The 22,050-nt window shown below is 36.3% G+C and overlaps 1 protein-coding gene across 1 annotated transcript in view; it reads left to right on the top strand.

Moving 5' to 3' along the window:
• The first annotated feature begins 407 nt into the window (after positions 1-407).
• The window catches only part of LOC150099448 (cytochrome P450 4c3-like), a 37,774-nt gene continuing 16,131 nt past the window's right edge, over positions 408-22,050 (top strand). Inside the window, exons 1-4 of the mRNA XM_090404361.1 lie at positions 408-467; positions 8,375-8,433; positions 16,645-16,835; positions 19,846-19,915. Coding sequence (XP_090260487.1) covers positions 408-467; positions 8,375-8,433; positions 16,645-16,835; positions 19,846-19,915 — 380 coding nt within the window. The remainder of the gene's footprint in view (positions 468-8,374; positions 8,434-16,644; positions 16,836-19,845; positions 19,916-22,050) is intronic.

The following is a 22,050-nucleotide window of genomic DNA, read 5'->3' on the forward strand; positions in this document are numbered from 1 at the left end:
ACCTTCGTTGCACACCTTCATGATGACAGGGGGAAATGTTTTCGTCGGTACAATAAAAGGGAGCTGATTTACTTATTTCTAATCGAACGTAATGAACTAAGAAAAATAATTCCTTGAAGTCCTATCCATCGTTTTCCTTTATATATATATATTTTTTGTTACATCAAGTATAAACATCGTAATTAACTTATCAAACTTCTGATTACCTTTTCATCGTCTTACATAAACAAGAAACTAAATTAAAAAACTATATAAATTAAAAATATATCTGAAACATGAGGACAGCGCGTTATTTTTTAATAATGCAATCCAACTTACCAAAATGGATGTTTTATCCATTTAAGGTGGCTGCCTCTGTGTAGACCGATATATATATATATAGCATCTTCTAGGCTGAACTCATGACAATGAAAGCTGCAGTGGTTAATGTACTATTATATGTGACTGCACATAATCAGGTGTATAGGGTAATTGATTCTTGGATCTTAATGATTAGCACTTGTGTTTTAGTCTTGTTTGCTGCAATACAGCTATTGCAGAAGTAGGTAGTTATTTTGGTGAGGTTAACTAGTGCTTTTGAAAGAGGCAATGTTAATACCTGTGTGGTTGGAGTGTGAGGTTCTATGATCTATGTATTTTATGTTTCTCTTTGTATCGGCAAATTTCGTGCATCATTTATGTGTACATGTAAAAGAAGAAAGCAGTTTCCAAGTAAAAGCACTCCAACGTAACATGGAATTTCCATTTCTATCTCTGATTTGCTACCACTCTTTGATTCATATTGACTGAATAACACCCCTCATCCCACTCCTGCTTTCAAGCATCACACGCGACAAAAACGTGACAAAGTTTTTTTAATCACCATTATTTTAATCGCTGTCAGCGTAGAGGAAAGAGCGAAGGACGTCGCTATTGTCTACTGTCTAATGATTTTATTCTCCGAAGGAAATTGCGAAACGTGTAGTAATTTGCAATCTGCACTTTATATGAACTGTCATTTTCCAATCAACCATGAATCGTAATTCCAATGCGAAAAGTGAAGAATGGAAATTACTTTTTTTGTTTATTAAAAAGGTTTTGAGCAAATGTATCTAGATTGCCTTTTATATATAGTTTCGCATTGGACGGCGTTTATTGCATTGGACGAAATGCAATAAACGCCGAATGGCGGTATAACGAGGTACCAAAGCGTTCACTACAGACAATCCTTCAGGAGGTGGGCGATGTACGAATTCAAATGACTCATTGTTTGACGGTTACGGATTAAGCTGTACGGCAGAAATACGGTGCACGCATGCTGGCCAATGTCTATGAAGTTCGGTCCTTCCTCCATAATATCTAGTTTTTGTACGAAGCACATTTTCATTCAAGTATCCACCAATACACGAACTAATGTAGTACACGTTGATCAGCGAACCTCTCGTGTATGTGCATGTCAGAAACTAGCTTGCTACTCTTTAGTATAGAGTCACAGAACTGACTAAAAACGAGCTACAGCATGACAAAACTTTCCCCTCCCATTGATCGAATTGTCATTAATAAGAAATACTCGAAGCATTCGTTTAGAGGAAGGAGGAAATTATTGTAGAATGTTGTCACATTTATAAACAAGGATAAAAGGGGTGAAATGGAACAACTACAGACCTGTCAAGGAAACATGGTCTTTTGTTAAGGGATATCTCTTGCTCTATGAATATTTATATTTAAATACATATGAAAGTAATGGCAACTTAATTTTAACAAATACATGACATGTTTAACAAATATATATGGTGATATTATTATATCACCATATGATATAATCACCATATGATATAAATTCGAAAATATGGAATAAAAATGTTTACATCTAATGAAAGTTACACTTTTTATTTATTCCGCCTCATTGCCGAGTGAATAGCGTTCTTACTCTCCAATTAACAGATTTTGGGTTCGAACCCCACAGCTGACGTAAATACTTTTGAAAGAATTCTGCTTGAAGAAGAATATCATTGCCCAAAGAGCAACTGCCATTCTGCTTATTTGAGGCTTGAAGAAAGTTCTATGTTTGGTCATCCTTAGCAAGGATTCCGGATAACCTTACCCTTTGTTCTCCTACAGCAATTACGACATATTTATAAAACCTCTCGTGGATAAGATTCGCATCGAAGAAAAGAGTCCATCGAAATAATTTCTATCTTATTCATCCATCGATCCTTCCTACGACGGGTTGAGCCCCCTAATGAGAGGGCTTACGACTGTTTAATGCAGCCAGGTCGTCATTCCTTGCTGCAACCCCGAGGGCCGTATTCCTGACTGTAATCCGTGTATGTTCACGGGGCAGGTTTGATTTTTTTGGGGAACGAAAATCCAGAGTTTCCGGAGAAAAAACTCTTACATCCGTATGACATCGACTAACTCACTTTTAGTCGAAAAAGACCAGATAAAGTTTCCTCACATTTTAAACATGAATAGAAACCGAATTTTTCCGACTTCGTCTATAGGGCTTCTTTATACTGACGGAGCTTTGGAGGTTCTCTTTCGACGCTGTATAAAAGTAAATAAACGGTTTGCATGAATTAATTGCTACATAATCTTAAGGAATATGCCTAATAGGCGATTGCGTAACTTGTGACAACGTTATGAAAACATCTGTAATCATGCATATTAAAACCTTCTTGAGCGTCCATTTACACTAGTATTTCCTTATGGAGAGTGCCGAGTGAACTGTTTGCCCAAATTACTTATTAAATAGCTACGCCAATTCATAATTGTTTGCCAATCAACGTCAAGAGCACTCCCCTCTCACACCAAGGATATATTAGTGTCCCAATATAGAAAAATGTTGTGCTAAAAATTTCCTTAATCATCATGCAGATTATTCTTTCTAATGACAATTTACTTATTAGCTACAGTGTTATGTAAATAAGAAGACTTGAAGTCGATTGCGGTCTATAAATTGAATAATTTTTTGCAATTGTTATGCTTATTGCAATTAACGTACTTTTAGTTGCAATGAGCATGCTTATTGCAATTAACGTTCTTTTAGTTTAGTGGCAACTAAACTAAAAGGGTAGTCGGCACGTATCTTCAACAGTTCCTCTGTTGATTTTGTGTTTGAGAAATGGGTTATCTACGTATTTATCTTTAAATCTTTCGCGATGTTTTGTGCAACATGGCCCCTACACACACACAATCAAAAAACCTAGTGAAGAATCACGGAAAAAGAGGCGAGCAATTGATCTTGAAACGAAGTTGCAAGTTATAAAGCAACATGAAGCTGGTGAGCCCGTTAATGTGATCGCAAATAACTTCGGATGGTCTCATTCTACAGTGACGACCATTTTGAAAAATAAGGATAAATCTTAGGGGCTGTGAAAGGATCTGCTTCCATTAAATCGACGATAGCGACGACGCAACGACAAGGCACCATCGGTGATATGGAAAAGCTAATTGCATCATGGATAGAGGACCTGAACCAAAAGCGCACATCCCTTAGTACTATGACCAGAACTTCTAAGGCACTTAGTCTCTTCAACATATTGAAGGAGAAAGCAGAACCCGCTTATGGTTACGAATTCAACGCTTCTTCCGGTTGGTTCATGAGATTCAATTAGTTTTTTGCGCTGTATAATGTGAAAATGTATGGGAATCTGCAAATGCTGAGAAGGCTTCCAAGGAGTTTGTGGAAAACGTGGATAAAAATTATTACGGAGGAAAATAATTTGCCATAGCAAATATTTAATATGGATGAGACGTCATTGTTTCGGAAAAAAATGCCCGAACGGGAATCCATAAAAAGCTAAAATCTATACCTAGTTTCAAATTTCTTAATGCCCGTATTACGACTTTGTTACGGATAATGTGGCTGGATATAAACTAAAAGCATTTGTGATATGGCACAGTGAGGGTCCACGAAATCTTCAAAAACAGTAGTAAGCATATTCCAGTTCATTACCGGAGCAATAAGAAGTTGTGGTTCGCTCAAAAATTGTTTGAGGATGCCATAATTAACTGTCATGCGAGGGAAATAAAAAGCTACTGCGTGAAAGAAAATGTAGAATTTAAAATTTTATTAATTTTAGATAATGCTCCAGATCATCCGTCTTATAGCGGTGATCGCCAAGTTCAAGGTCATGTTTCTTTCTCCAATCACTACTTCATTGATCCAGCTGATGGATCATGGAGTTCTTGCAATGAGGGAGTTCTTGTAATGTTTAAGGCGTATATTCTGCGGAAAACATTTTCACAAGCCATTTCTGCTACTGAAGGAAATGACCAGACTCTCATGGAATTCTGGAAAATATTCAATATTTATCATGCTATTAAAAATATTGCTGTGGCTTGGGACGAATTGATCTCTCAATGTATAAGTAGCATATGAAAAAAATACATCAAAAAGGTTTGTGCATGGTTTTGGAAGTTCGTAATAGTGGGCCTAGCAAACAATTGGAATCTCGAAGTGAATGACGACGATATAATTCAACTCATAGAAAGATCCACTGAAAAGTTGACCAACGAAGAATTGGTCGAATTGGAGGAACAACTGTTGTAGAAAAGGAATAAAGGGAAAAGGAAGAGGGAAACGAGAAACAGGAAGAGATAGTTTAACAATTTACAGTGAATGGTCTTGCAGAAATGTTCTTTGCAGTTAGCGATGTTCTCAAAATGGATGAAGACACGGACCCCTGTGTTGAACGCTACTTAATAATAAAACGAACATGATGCGTTTGCTTGCTATGAACAAATATATGATGAAAAGAAGAATATGAATAAGCAAATCACGTTTGATATTTTAATAATAAAAAAAGAAATGTTACACAAGAGGAGCTGCAGTCTGGTCCTTCACATTGGGAAGGTAATGAAACGGTGATTGTGGAGGAAGATTTGGGTGATTATCCTCCTGTTTTATAGTGGCTATTACGCACAGTACAGTTTTATAATAAGCTTTAAAAATTAAAATGAGAGTATACGTATTACGCTTAAGTGCCTAACCCTTATAACTGTTGATTTAATGTACCGACTTACGTCCTGCCGGATGGAACAGACCCGGACATAAGTCGAAGGATGACTGTGTATGAATTTCATAGCCATAACACTCTATGTGCATGAGATTAATTGTCCTTTCATAGCATTAAGGTTCTGTGAAAAGACGATACTTGCAATGCAGATCATTTTTCTTAGTCGAGATATACAATAATAGAAACGCATGTCTAATGGCATTACTTTGAATAGCAAACAGTATTTGTGTTTTCGGTGATTAGTACTTCATAATATACTTACGACACACTTCTTATAAAACCTCTTTTATTACTTTTAGATGAAGTAGGAAAAAAAAAAGGTAAGCAGTAAACAAATAGCGTTCAAATAAATTAAATTATGAACTGTAACTCTGTCAGCTTTTAGCTTAAACTCAGCGCTCTGCAGCTGTGTCCGCGACATTTATTCGCCATACAGCTTCACATTCTCAATCTCAATTTCTATTCATTTGTAAGAAAATCATCATCGAATAGGAAATGGCGGAAGATACACACTGTATGTCAATTTAGGTAAAAAAAAAATGGAACACTGTGGTCTATTGATTTGATTGTATATAGTGGGAATGCCACTCCTGTAATTCCCCATTTATCCTTTAAGATTGATTAGATTTTGATGGAGATCGTCAATGATATATGAAAGATTTATACTCCATATTTGTTCGAGAAAATACTAAGACATAAAGACACCAAGTACTCTCATTATTTAATAATTGCATTAACCGCTTCAATGTACGATGTATATCTATATAAAGTAGGAAATATATATATATATATATATATATATATATATATATATATATATATATATATATATATATATATATATATGTATATGTATATGCATACACACACACATACATATAAATATCTTTACACCACACTCTCGTCTATTGCACCATAAAAGCATACCTTCCCAAGTTGAATGAAATGTCAAATATACCTCTTGGTGGTACATGTCTGCCATCGTCCGATGAAATACCACTTGCAGACAGAAACCTAAGTTCGGGTTGTATGGGCGGATGTTGCTAGTCTCTCACCTCACGTTCATGCACTCCATTCTTTATTATTTCTTTCTTAACACATACTACTCAAAGAAGCACTATTATTGTTAAATCGAAACATTTTGTATTATCGTAAAAACAGTTAAATTAATAAAAACAAAAACTAGCGTTGTTTTTTACAAACATCAACGTTACTCAAAAACTCACATCAGTTCTCACTAAAAATAGAATTTCGTATACACCTCGCCAACATTATTCTTTACCTAAGCAGCAACATCAACAACAACAATATACACCACCACATATCATAATCTAAAACAGAATTACTAATTACAACAGATCTTCAACTGCCCAAACTGCAGTTTCTTAGTCATCCCATATTTCAATCGATATTCCATGTTGGATATTGCATAACCTCGAATACGTTTGCACAACCTCAAAATTTTCTTACCAAAGCAAACGACGAACATTTGCTGTTTATGTCTCTCCTAAAACCTAACCACTCTGAGCTCCTCAACTCTCTCTCTCTCTCGCTCTCTCTCTCTCTCTCTCTCTCTCTCTCTCTCTCTCTCTCTCTCTCTCTCTCTCTCTCTCTCTCTCTCTCTCCTAAAGCGTAAATATCTTCAGCCGACATATCCATAACAGTAATGTCATTCGTCTTGCGATTTCGACGTCCATGACTCAAATTCTCTTCGCTTCTCAGTTTTTATCTACCAATGAAATATCACAGATCTTCAATCTCCCTACCAGTATCCCTCCAATTTACCGTCATGCTCGATCTATTCTTAACAAGCTCCACTTCCAAAAAACTATATGACATCAGTTCTCTTCTTGGTAATGCGGACAACAATCGCATAAAAATCTACTTTGTCAACGAACAACAACATTCACCCGAAAGTTTCTAGTTCGTGTCCTTTACTTCCCCGTCATTTCTTCAGGTCCTTCCCATGATTCAACTACTGCTTCAAATCTCTCGATCCACAAAAGAATGGTCTTCGTTCATCATCCCTCCAAAATTGTTGCTCACCATAGAAGCCTTACTTCTTCATAAAAATTTGCAGAAATACCAGCAATAAACTCAGCATGCCATGATTACATTCTTTGAATTTGCATGAGTGAACAGCTGTTCACTTTGCCTATACAGCAGCTCTTAAGAGTTGTAAAAAAATCAAGAAATCCAAATAATGCAAATTCGCGTCCTGTCCAAATAGCTGCTGAACGTACCCATTGCCAAAGTCCTTCGTCCAACCATTGTCGAAATGCGATTTTTCCATACACTACTATCGTCCTATATGGTACTATACTTCCCCCGCGCACCCAAAGACAAGGACTGCTTACTGGAGTCACTCTTCTCTACCAATTCCTGTTTTGATGACTGTGGAAAAATATCATTCCTCCTCCTTATCAAAAATTACTCATTCCATTTTCATACATAGTATTCTACCTGAAAATAATCTGAAGAATCCTTAATAATCTAAACAAAAACAAGGCGTCTGATATTGATTTCTTTCAAAAAACAGTCCAGCCTCATAAACTCAATGAGTTATAGAAGCTCGCCCAAGGGAGGCTTTTACCATCATCGATGCCCACAATAAAATTAGATAGTAGGAAGTACTTTTGGTTGGACAGTTGGCACAATAACCACTCGGCCAACAGGCCGATGTTTTCGTTTGATAGCTATTCTGTTGCGAAATTGATAGAAGTCTCAAGATCCAAGACGACTAGAGGATTGAACTCTGATTTCCTTGCTTTATCTCAGTGGGGCATGGACAACCTTGTAGATTTCAACTCCACCAATATTCAGTCCGGTCTGACCTCTCGGAAGAAAGAGCTCACATCCCTTCCCATACCTTCAATAATAACCTGATATCCAAACACCATTACATGTCCATCCTTGGATATCTGATGGTGTTTTGCAGCCTATCGTATATAGATCAGATGGAAAAAATCATCCCCCTTTCTTTCCTTTCCCCCAACATTTTTCAAATATGTATTTGCAATAAACAGGTGGATGGGAATTTATACGCAGCAGCGGATTACCAATCAGACTATTAAATGTTATTGATCTAACTGTTGTATCCTTTTGCTATATCTATATAAATCAGTTGATTTTATTCTTAATAGGAATGGGTGTTTTCTCAAAATGGCTGTTCAAACTATGGGGTTCTTGTTCTATCAGTACCAAGCGTACTATTGAAGTGACATTGCATGCTACACTTTTTGATTTATTTTGTGTCTTCCACTGCGACAGACCCCTATAAACCTATAGAAACTTTATACATTGGGTGGGCTAAAGACATTTTTTCATTCTTATTAATTAAATTTTTATTTTTTTATTTTTTTTGTTAATTCTAGTTCGGGAAACCCTCAACTAAAGACAAAACATGGAAACATTTCAAGCATTTAGTCCTCCAGTAAGTGGGAAGTGGAGGGGGAATTCATACCGGGTGAAGAATTTCATCTCTCAGTAAAAGACAATTATAAGCAACCGCCGGCGGGATTCGTACAGGTAGGCTATTGGTTGATGAGCGGGTGGGATAACCACTCGGCCAACCAGGCTGACCTTTTATGCTATATATATTACTATATACATATTAAAATAATTTAAAATTATTATGAAATACCAGCGATAAAATTTTTCTGTACCATCCGTGCTTAATCAGTGCCCTGCTGGCATTTTATATTTTCGAAATTTTTCCTTTATTCCTGGAGAAAATGTTGAAGATGAAATACGTCTATACTGAATGGAATTCTCCAATTAAAAATTGAAATCTGTCTTGTTATAGTAAATAATTAATAATAATATTAATAATTATTATTATTAATATAATGCCCTGAATACTGAGCAACCACGGTAGGAAGCTGAAAGGCGACTAGAAAGAACCCAAAGAAAAGAAAGAAACTGTAAAAGAAAATAAAGACGATATGCAATGTTTTTACATTTTTCATATTTACAGAACAACATCAGAAAAACAAGGTTTTATAAAGCGTATGCATTTAATTTGGAAAACAAAAATTCCCCAAATCCGCAATAACAGAACAAAGGCTTATGGATCTAAAGAATTTCATTTTCCGCAAATAAATATTTACTAAATTAGCTGGCAGAGTTAAGTAATAAACCGACAGCTCCAGTAACAGCAACTCATCAGGATGTAGTTACATTTAACTTCGAAATTCAAATCAAGGAACATCAAGCTGAGAACATAATTCGAAATGTTTTACAGAAATACAGTGTAAAATAAATGCGAGGATATTGGAACATATAAACTCCATAAAGAAATGTATGGGACTACCTACTTTAAATGCCTTACATAAATAACCAAAAATCTTAGCTAACACAGCTCCTCTCAGACGCAAATGAAGTGATGAAAACCAACATATCCAGCAGTATAAAGTAAACAATACTTGGATACGAAACTCCTGAATATAATATTAAAATTTGTAATCTACTAGACACAAATAACAATCATAAAGGTATATTCCCGCAAGCTCTTTGGTCAATTTTCGCACAAAACGTTTATAGTTTCTGTTTTCGTCTTTGAAATGATGTTGTATTTAATATCCAATTAATTTTGAAAATTTACATCGCCGAAATGGAGCCTTTAGCTCTTTATTTTAGTAACTCATTCATTTTTTTCTGATACCAGATGAATAGAATTTTTACTTAAATTCGCTGTATGTACTGTTCTTTAGATACTATCGCCTTGGACGTCGGTTAGTGGAACCAGTTGCATTGTGATTTCCAAATGTTTTCATGGTTTTAGAAAACAACTGTGCAGTTTTTCTGGAGATTAAATGGCATCAGAGAAACTGTCGAGCAGTCATCATGATAGCGCTCAAGAAATCGGAAACATAGTTGAAAATTCATCACCTAACAGTTTCAAAATATATTACGTATGTTGTAGACGTTATAGCATTTCGGCTGTTTAGGGACAGCTACGCCACCATCTAGGGAATTGACTATGTGCAAGGTGGTTTCCCCTTGCCTTTCTTGCCGTACTATATCCAATGCCGGTAGCCTGTGTCCGTTCACGCGGCCAGTATGCCTGTTTAAGGAGAGAAAATTCTCAGATAATCTGGTGGAAAAAATCCTGCTGTCAACGTTCAAGAACCGCTAACTTGGTTATGGCTGATTGAAATATCCAGCCTTGGATCCAGGAATGTTTATCTTATCCTAGGTCAGAAGTCACCAAGATTTTCTTTTAATTTTTAAATTCAATTTTCATTAGGAAAATGGGATATTTTATCACAGTTCCTTCAATGCACTTTGAGGCTAATGCACACCCCCCCCCCCCCCCACCCCCCCCCCCCCCCACCCCCCCCCCCCCCCACCCCCCCCCCCCCCCACCCCCCCCCCCCCCCACCCCCCCCCCCCCCCACCCCCCCCCCCCCCCACCCCCCCCCCCCCCCACCCCCCCCCCCCCCCACCCCCCCCCCCCCCCACCCCCCCCCCCCCCCACCCCCCCCCCCCCCCACCCCCCCCCCCCCCCACCCCCCCCCCCCCCCACCCCCCCCCCCCCCCACCCCCCCCCCCCCCCACCCCCCCCCCCCCCCACCCCCCCCCCCCCCCACCCCCCCCCCCCCCCACCCCCCCCCCCCCCCACCCCCCCCCCCCCCCACCCCCCCCCCCCCCCACCCCCCCCCCCCCCCACCCCCCCCCCCCCCCACCCCCCCCCCCCCCCACCCCCCCCCCCCCCCACCCCCCCCCCCCCCCACCCCCCCCCCCCCCCACCCCCCCCCCCCCCCACCCCCCCCCCCCCCCACCCCCCCCCCCCCCCACCATTCAAGACCTTCCCGAGAGAGAAACTGATAGTTATTTGGATTTTCTCCCATCCTCTGGTATTTCTAAATAACTGGAAAGCGGCAGAGGTGAGTGAAGGATTCCTGTTAGTTCTAAACTGCTTACACTCGCAAAGAACAAAATAACAATAACTACCCACAAAGAAATTATATTCTTGTTTTATCCAAGTGTAAGCAAAGAATATTTGTGTTTGAACTACACTGACGACTGGGCAACTTGAATATAAAGGTTTATAACTTAACATTAATTGCCTTTTAAAAGTATACCTCGTCTTTCTGACGTCTACAATGTTATGCGACCTCTACATATAGGTCTGTGCGACGTGTATAGGTCTATCCCAATGGCTTTAACAGGGCTTTAAGGCCCACAACCTTCTAAACATGCTTGAATTTCGTAACCGAAATACGAGGATAGAATGGTTACTCCTCCCTCGAAGTATTCTTGGATGTATCCCCGAGTCTTCACGCGGCTGGTTTGCCTGCTTGCGGGATGAAAAACCCAGATAAACTAGAGGAAAAAACCTGCTGTCAACGCCCAAGACCGGCTAACCTTGGCTACGGCTGAGGAAAATCCTTCAGCTTCTCACGTGTCCGACGGGAATCGAACCCAGGACACCCCTTCCCCAGGCATATGGTTGCGAAGCGCAAAGCCACTATGCTAACCCCGCGGATGACGTGTATAGGTGATATCTACATGAATTCAGCCTTCGTATCTTTTCGGAGTCTGGAACCCACTAATGATAACGCAGTGAAGGTCGAAACTGGTCTGGGTAGTGGCCCTACCTTAATGCATAACATTATACACATCCGAAAGCGTGTGTGTGTGCTTAACGTTATGGGATACAAAGGTAGTTAGTGTGACGCCATTAACTTCTATATATGAGTTTCCTAGTTTTGAAAGTATTTCAAGCGCAAACTCTGGTTGATGACTTTCGGATAAAAAGGTAAAACAAGAATATAATTTCTTATGTATTTTATTCTAATTTGCAACCTAGTGAAAAATCTTTTCCATGTATAAGTATTTGTATGCACATTCGTGTTCATGTATATATTGAAAATAGTGTGAATACATTTGTGTGAAATTTATTAAAAAAAATGTCGTGAAAAAAAATTTATGCAAAATTAGCAGAATTTAGAGTGTATTGTTATGTAATAGATGTTTATGTAGTATTTGCTTATAAGTATTTGTTATTATGTAATTACAGTGTGATACACAATAAAATATATGTATAATATAATACTTAATATAATATATAAAAAATGCCATCAACTTTGATTCCCTTACAGGAATTAGAAGAGGAGGCCATTTTTAGGTTTTATGTAACTTTTTTTTCAGACCGAGGCGACATTTTAATCTCCACTGCAGGCCAATTAGAGAAAGAGTTGGCCAAACACAATCACTAACAATATCTGGCTGACAAGTGCCACTATCTGGTGGTCGCTAATACTAACACTATATATTTGTTGTCGGAGACAGTGTGGATCCTACAGTTAATCTTGCTGAATTTGCGACACGGAAAACCAGAGTTTCCATTAGAAATAAACCGCTCCCCCCCTCTCAGAGATCGACTAGCTTGGCAATTAGTCGAATGTTCCTCTAATCGAAGACTAGATTTGAACCTAGACCTTCTTGCGGATGGTCAAGGGCTGTGGAATGCAAACGCCACTTTCGCTCTGCTACACAGGTTCCTCTGCAGTTATGCCATACATATTTGGCAAAGATGACAAATTCAACAGTTTGTAATACTTGCAATGTAAGATAATAAAACTGCGAACAAAGAGCTGATTTCACATTCGTATAAAGAACTGATTCCACATTGAAGTATGTTTTACAATGAGACGTTTATTTCAAACTATCTGACTAGTATTCCTTATTTGCAGATTTTTTTGTGCACCAAATCTCTTACCACTAAGTCAGAAGAGTACAAGTTCCTAAAACCTTTTTTCAACGATGGTTTACCAATGAGGTGAGTGATATTGTGGAATTAAAAACTAAAATTAAATTGAAATGTTATTAGTATATTAAACATATGAAAATAATTTTGCAATGAACGGAAATATAAATTCACTGGGAAATAAATTCCACATAACCAGAGTATAACGCTAACATTAAAAATAATTTTTCTAATTTCCTGTATGGCTAAATTCATCAGGAATTTCTTACAGTAGTCTCTCAATTTGAAAACAGATACTAATAGAAGGATTCATAAAACGTAAAGAAAGGATAATGAAACTTTAAAATGATACTTCATATTTCGTTGAGATGTATTCAATAATCTTCTTGGTTTATAACGCATCGTCTTTCTTAAACTGGTTCCATTTCAGATATTTTATGTAGGCCGATACATTTGCGTTAACACAAAATATGTTTTTGTTAGATAGCCTTCAACAAAATAAAATCAACAATCACCAACCAAAGCATAGATATAGACAAAAGAGCCCATCTTTTCAATAGTCACATCTTACCAGCATTGACTTATGGCAGTGAAACATGGAACACAACTTTAAAAGAAGGACAAAGCTTAATAACAACTCCACCTGCAATAGAAATGTAATATAAACTAAATAGACCATGTAAGACACACAGAAATCAGAAAGAAGTCTGGACTCACCGATATTATAAAAACAATCTACAACAGCAAAAGAAGATGGACAGGACATCTCGCCAGAATGAGAAACAACAGATGGACAGTCAGAGTTAGAAAGTGATATCCGAGAGATACCATAAGGAAACCTGAAAGGCCAGCCTTAAGGTGGGAAGACCCAGTGATTAAGAAAGTTGGAAGATAATGGAGAAGAAAGGCCGAAGACAAGAATAGCTGGACTCTTAACGACCTGCAGTCATGGAGAAATCCTGACTGAAACCACAGGTCCATCAAGGTAATCAAGGTAATGTTTTTGTTGTAATTTATTGGATATGATCAATATTCGGAATATATCTATTGAATTTTATATACGCTCCTTCTTATTAGTTTCCATATTATGTGATATTTTGTATGGTGTGAGAATCATTCGTTATCTTTGTACAATAATATGGACAAGATTGCAGATTATAGTTATTTTTAACAAAATCATCTCTGAAATATTTCATCTTTTTCCTTTTAACTTTTATCACCAAATATGGTACACGCTCTGTTTTATGCTTTGTTTTATTTTGTTGTTTAGATGAAAACAGGAAACACCTGTTATCTGACTACAATTCTTAGCAGTCTATTCTCTCTTTTGTGTTTTAGTGGTTAGATGTTAGATAGGTTTTGCAATATTTGTTCAATAAAATGGTGTATCTATCTTTAACGACATTTTAATGTTTTGTTTTTTTGTACTGTTTTCCTTATGATTAAGGTCATGGATCTCTTTTATAATAATCAACATTATATAGATGATTAGTTTCCTCATAGCACAAAAAAAAAAATTCCTGCCTATAAGGTAGTGTTTTATATACTTATTAAAACACCTTTGGAAGATTTCTGTAAACACATTTAATGTACGCTTCTTTTTCCCCATTAATATAGCCTTATCAAAGAATATAAATGATAATGTTTTCAGCATAATGCAATACAAACGTTAATATTTCAGAAGAAGCAGTAAATTTTATTTTCAAGTCATTGATATGGCAGCAGACAAAACGATGGCACACATGGAGATTTATCTGCAGCACATGAAATGAATAGTGGCAGATGTATAAAACTATTTCTGAAAAAAAGAGAAAATAAGTAAGCTGATTATAAGAGAAAAAATAATGTATCTATGGGATTTGGTTCACGCTACGAATTAGTTCTCATAAACACATGTTCGGATTATCTATGATATGTGTTATAGTAGTTAAACAAATCATCAAGGAAGATTTTGGTATGAATATAGAAGAGAAATATCATGAAGTTTGTAAAGAGTCTGTTGCTTCTAAATGAAGGAATGTTTTTTTTTTGTTTTGTTTTTTTTTGTTTTTGTTTTTCGGCAGAAGAATGTATGACCATGAAGGTGGTCTGTTATTTCTGAAAAATGGATGTTTTCTTCTTAATGAAAACCAAACGTTCCTGAAGAAGACAATTCCCTGCTATATACATCTGAGATTGTCTAATTCGCCTTCTGATGAGAAAAATCATTATCATACTTCCTAGACGGTCGAAATGGACGGAAAAGTAAGGTAAAAAGTTTCAGAAATGATAAATGAGACAAAGACTGAAGGTTGATATATTGATTTATGGCAAAATACTTTCAAATATTGTTAAATAAAGTGTAGGAACGTGCACGTGTTATGCGTAATACTCAAGTGAAATGCAACCCAGAATATATCAAGATTTTAAGTAAGAAAAATATCATAGAACCATGACATTTGGAAAGATCAACGAAGTTAATGTATACTTAACAAGAGGTATGCAACTGTGGATATATTTTATTCTAATTACTGTAATAAATCTGTATTCTGCTGGGACATACCGTTAAAAGTAGAAACATTTTATAGGTGTGCTATATAACTTACGAGGTGAGGTCAGATGGACGAATTCCAGATCATTGGAGTATAGCTCTCATAAAATCTATATATAACAATGAAAATTAAACTAAATATGATAATTAAACTAATATATATATGATGTGTACGAAAAATTACACATAGAACCATGTATACTTAACAACAGGTATGCAACTGTGGATATATTTTATTCTAATTACTGTAATCTATACTTTGTGAACTCCTAAAAACAGCTGTGAATATTCAATTTGAGTAATATAATAGTTCAGTCCAAATAGGAAATGTCATCTGTAGAATATTTAAAGTAACAAGAAATAACATTTTGATACCACAAAATCCATACTCTCATTGTTAAGTGATGTAATTAGAATAATATAAAGGAATTGGATATCAGAATGACAGGATAAATACCCAGAGGATAAGAATATATACATGGATTTGATACGGTTAGTAATACCTTATAAGGCAAACGTAAAATCAAAGACACTAAAGAAAAACTTGGAAATATTGTACTTTAATAGTATTCTCTATAGCGAATGGTTGAAGGCATCAGAAATTTGATGATAATGAGTTCTATTGATAATCAGTTCAACCATCTGAATAATCATACTTTCCTGTTTGTTGGGCTACAAGAAATTGTGTAAATCTGAGAACGGAGTTGTTGTTAGATAGTTAAACGACAACGTATGTAGTACGCGCATTGAGTCTTCTACATGGTGAGTATCTGATAGCTTTAAATACCTTCGCCTATCTATAAAACTGACTTTTAAAATAAAATATAATTTTAAAACTCTACTTTTTAATACTCTACCACTACTTTTTACGCCCCGTCCGGTTAGCCTAGTGGCTGTGCGGTTCGCAACCATATGCCTGGGGAAGGAGTGTCCTAGGTTCGATTCCCGTCGGTGACATGAGGAGCTGAAGGATCTTTCTCAGCCATAGCCAAGTTAGCCGGTTGGGCGTGGACAGTAGGGATTTCTTCCCAAGTTTATCCTGGGGTTTTTCATCCCGCAAAGCAGGCAAACCGGTCTTGATAACTCAACACTACAGGACAAAGGATACGGCGGGGCGTAGGGATGACCACCTTATCCTGTGAACGGCTTGAGGTCCGATGATTAACAAACCCTCGACACCGCAAGATACAAGAGGGTAAAAGGAAGATGAGATGAGATATTTGTTTAATAATATTACCATACTGTTTATCATAATATTACTTAGATTCTTTTATTCTGGAATAAAATATCTATTTTAAATAGCAATAAGCACTCCTATTTTTCTTTGAATTAAATAATAGTTATCTTTACATATACAAGAAGTCTTCCACCTTAGCATGTCTCTTCTCATTCCTTTCCAGTTCTGGAGAAAAGTGGAAAACTAGAAGGAAGATTTTGACCCCTGCATTCCATTTTAATATGCTTCATGAATTTATGCACACCTTTAACAAGCAGTCGCAAATTCTTATCAAAAGTTTAAATAACTCCGTCCAATCAGCATGGATTGATGTGATCCCTGTTATGACCGCATTCAGCCTGAGTGTAATCAGCGGTAAGTATTGATAAATCTCTGTCTTTAAATGCTTTGATCGAAAGTAGAGATGTGAATCAGTTAGACATGAATAATTGTAGAACAAGATGAAGAATTTTGTATGTCCGTTGTACTTATCAAAGTTACGAAGCCATTTATATTCTTAAACTAATACGACTTTGAGTATGTCGAATTTATTTCACATTTCTTACTTAGAGTAAGAAATATTCAATATTTTACACAGGAAACAATCTCTAACATACCTTCTCCTTATCTAGTGTCTCATTGTCAGAGTATTGTTTTAATATAACGGGTATAATAAAAAAAGTGAATCAATTTGCTATCCTGATCGTTCATAGAGGTGTGCAGTTTTAATGGCATTCAGAATTACTTGTTGGTGACTGAGTAAGTTTGATACACAGCGGATTCAGAAAAATTTAGGATGTATGGAAAGAAGTAGCTGAGCATGGTCAAGTGCATCCTTGAGATGAACCATTGAAAGCGAGAATTATCAAACACTAATGAATGTAGTAGTTGGACAAATCTCAGATCTGAATACCTCAACGATTTAAATGACATATGGGTAACTCTAAAAACAAGGAGAACTTAAAATCTCAACAATGCTTAAGCTAGAATTAGGGACAAGCATAAGGAGTTTCAGATATGTTTAGTACGACCCAATATACATATATACTGACAGTGATGTGACATCAATGAACAGAAACAGAAGTTATTTTGGAAGAAATAACAAGGTAAGTGATCAGAAAGTTCAGGAATGTATTATCATGTTGATAATCACAGCACTATAACCAATAACTGTAGAGGCATATCATCAGGTTAGTAGCAGGATCGTGGTTGATTGAAGAAGTATGGTTTCCCAACCTGGTTTGGCGATTATTAGCGTGTTCACTCTCTAACAGTCTCTGATGTAGAATCCTGAACGAGAACGTCGTGATTTTGTAAATCTCGTTTGATAAGAGAACGGATGTGTTAACAATTCTGCCATGTTTAGATGCAACTTTAATGGCGCCAGAGGTTATCACTCTTCATTCTGGAAAGGTGCTTAAGATAAAAAATGTTTCTTTATCTTTTTATAAAGAGCAGAGTTACTTAAGTTTCTGACTTTTAACCAATATAAGCTATATTAACGTTCATGTAGTATGCGGTAATAGTCTTGAGGGTATGAGATTCGCAAAAACTAGGATTTGGTTGCAATAAAAGTTATAGATGGTTTACATCTTCATATTAGTTCAATGAGACATTAATTGTCACAAGAAATTTGATTCTGGGATCCATCCAGATTAGGAAGAAAAATGGACTCGTGTCTGTAGGATATGTAATTTATGCAGCTTCCTACAGATAAATACATAAAACATCAAGAGATAGAGGGAATTCAGAGATTTGTATTGCTGCATTTCTGATTGATGACGATGATAACCGAGGATTTGTGAGTGTTGGGAAGTGGAAAAGCATGTAAACCTTTTCATTAAGGAAAGGTATATTTGAATTCCCAGAACCGGTTTCTGTGACATACTTAGCACACTGTTTGAATGGCATAAGAATCTGTAAGAAAAAGGCGCTTTTGTAGCAAAGGAAAGGATCAAGAATTATTTGAGGTAAAAGGTAAACAGAATTCAACTGAAAACGTAAGGAAATGAGGATGAACCAAGCTGGAAATAAATATATGAATAGCATCATCAATCAGAAGCTATTCTAAAGGAAATAAAAAATGGAAAATGATTAGAAATTTCGCCATGAATCAAAATATACTATGAAGCAGATTACAGTAAACATTAGCCTAGAAGGCCACAGAAAATAATAAGGAATTCTGTGGTAGCAAATAAGAGGTCGTAATAGTTACAGAAGGATTTTAATTGATGCCGATATTACTCGTATGATAATAACAAGTTCAGAAAAACAGTTTACTGAGTGATCACGTTGCAAATGTTTCATTTAGTCTAAAGTGATAAAGTGACTAATGGGACAATCACTGATGTGAGAACAGAGATAGAGGAATTAGCGGTGCTCACGGCAATAAAATCTTAATGTGAATACAACAGTGGATTATATGGGATATCTATTCATATTTTATGGGGGTGTAAATGGACTGCGACTTGGACCAGAATGTTTTGGTCTCGGCTTGGGCAGGGCCCTTAAGAAAGTAGAAAGAAGGGTAAAGCACTTGATAATATAAGAAGGTATCAAAGAGTAAGGTAGCAAATTTTATAGATGTTCATATTCGGCGAGTGGAGGTTGAAGGTTTCTAAAATTTTGTGAAAGGCAGAAATGTTCGGTGCAGCATGGCTTTGTGAAATTAATACGTCGCCTTAGCGATTTAGTTTTTCCCATAATAAAATGAGTCAATTTACAAAAAGGAAAAGGTGGAACGAACGCAGTATATCTGACATTCAAATAAAGCAGAATGTTCATATGCAATGGCTATCTTAAAAACGATCTCACTTTGGGTTGTTTTTCTCCGCTGATACCTGCACTATACAGTCATAATTGCTGAGAAATTATCACAAAATATTGGTTGATCAAAGAAACTGTGAAAATTTTAATATACCAAACTACTCCCAGGTTTAGGAGCCATAAGCAATGTTTCGACTGTACACGACTGTACTCGAACCGGAGTCCTTACAACAATATTTCAAAGTCTAAGCGAAAGTAGGCTATATAGCCATAAAAATAATATTTCAAAGTATTTCAAAATTGTAAATATTCCGTTCAAATAAATATTCGAACAAAATCCAACAGCTCTGTCTATTCACAAATGTTTGTTTTCATTTGGCTTTCTGTTGCCTCCGGAATGTCAGTAAACTACTCATTATTGGCATATGAATGTTGCTTGTTCGTGGGCGGGTGTGTGGGTATGTATAGAGAGAGATTACTCTTCTGGAAATGCCTAAATTGCGTATTGGATTATATTTAAACATATCGGATACATTAACTGACAAATATTTACAATAAAATAATTTCAGCGATTAATTATTTTATTCTGAACTAATTTACTGACTTTTTGTTAATACAGAGACAGCCATGGGAGTCGAGATTGGTGCACTCAGTGGCAATAATCAAAAGTACATCGATGCGTATAAACAGTAAGTTGTTTGTTGATTTCTTATGTTCTCAAATCGTATTTCTTTGCAAAGTAACATACAAACGGAAATAAAATCATTTATTGGATAATTCTATAGAAACCTGTTTCAAATAATTTCGTGCAACTACATAATCAGATATACGGCATCATGGTGAGCAACGTGCTTCAAATCTTTCACTTATTGTATGGGTTCAAATCTTCAAATCACTTGTTGTATGGGTACGTCATTAATGATCAATTGCTGTTTTCATTGTTTCTGCCGATTCTCAGAGCGCCTTTGAATTTTTATTGCTGATTTTCTTACCAAATTTATAACAGTAGTTATTGAACTTTTTAAGGAATCCCGAAAAGTTGTAATGGGTTTATTTAAGAATATAAAACCACGTAGATTAATGGTTTCTTTTCTAAGATTTTCTAAGATATACTTATGCTCGACAGTGCAGTGAACGGTGCACGAGGGTCTCTCGCTCGCTCTCTTATACACAATCCACTAACGAATTTTTTTTGTATTTTATTTATTTATTTATTTATCTTGTCGTAGTATTATAGCAACAGTAGATCATAATGCATGCTTATTGCAGTTGTTTAGTTTTTGTAAAGCCGAAGAAAGTGTTAAATTATCGTAACTGATGCCCAGGTCGATATTTGATTGAGGTGAATTTAAAGGTGTTAGTTTTCAAAATTTTTTATGCTTTTGTATAATTATCCCCCCACCCCAAATCCAAGGTTTCTCAAACTCATCAGAATATTTCATGATTGTATTTGCTTCTCTGCTTTAGGGGTGACATTAATCTCTACTTGTGAGTATCTATTTAAGTTCTCTTCTGACTGACAGCTCAAATACATGTTTTTGTAAGGTCCATACAATGTATCTTTTACACGACGTGATCGTAGTATTTTGATTGCTTTCTCCTGACACGTTTCAATATGTCTTTTATAGATTACAAAACTTCAATGAAAATCGCTGTTAAATTTCAGTGTTTCCTCACTAACAGCCTCTACTCTTCCTGAACACACACACACACTATTATTCTCCGGTTTCCTTACAATGTCTTAGGCTTCTCAATCAAGCCACCTGGAATTTGACTTTCTGACCAAGACATCTGAATTTTGTAATACCACAACTGTGAAACGACTTTTATATCTCAATAGTTCAGGATTTCTAGTCATGGAAGCTACGGTTGTACTATTTTTCCACATCTGATGCGTTGCGCTTCTTCTAGCTTGAGTTTTGATATGTACTCCTGGTCACATTCTTCTTGATGATTTTCTACGACTATTCTACCAATTAGCAATTTTTTAAAATATTACTCCAGACGTACAGAATGTTTTTAATTTTGTGTCATTTTTGTTATCTCTGATTCGTTTTATAAGCTATCTAAGCTACTGTTGCTGAACAGTAGCTTAGATAGCTTAGATTGAATAGTTGCTAAACATTTTTCCATTTTCGCCATATTTATCTTCTGAATTATTTCCAAACTCTTCTGGAAAGAGGTTGATTAGTATAAAGAAGACTGATAACAGTGCCGTTTGTTTAGTTACTTTAATTATACAAATGTAAGAAAGCATTGTTTTGGTTTTATTTCTTATATTTTTCTCTGTATTCGTTTAGATCGAAAGTTGATTTTCTTGTTAAACGTTTTCAGATGCATTTCACTTTTCGCTTAATACCAGCTTAACTTTTTGAATCCAGAGTCATTTTCGATCCTTGTAAACAACGTCATTACATTCCTTTTTGCCTGAATCAATGTTTCCTTAAAAGTTTTCCCCTGAGTTTTCAAGGTTTGCTTCTCGTCTTCTTGAATATATTTGTATATTTGAGTCTCCGGTTCACCTACTAAAACTGCCGCCTTTGATATTTTTAAAAAATTTTCTAGCACGCTTTTATTTTCAATAATGAAGATCACTTTATTATTGAATTCTGCATTCACTTCATTATTCAGTATTCTGAGTATTCACTTTGGAATACTAAGAATACTCTGGAATCCGGAATCGGCATGAAGATATTTCTATTAACGATACATAATCATTTCTACCGAGTAAGCTACGGTTCTACTGGTTTATGAAGTAGTAAACAATACACGACGCTACTTATTTTCACTATTTTTGTTCACTGCTGTGCTTGTCAAAATACCT

The sequence above is a fragment of the Typopeltis vanoorti genome, chromosome 14 (assembly GCF_054136105.1).
Source record: "Typopeltis vanoorti isolate ZY-2024b chromosome 14, IOZ_Tvanoo_1.0, whole genome shotgun sequence".
Lineage (NCBI taxonomy): Eukaryota > Metazoa > Arthropoda > Arachnida > Uropygi > Thelyphonidae > Typopeltis > Typopeltis vanoorti.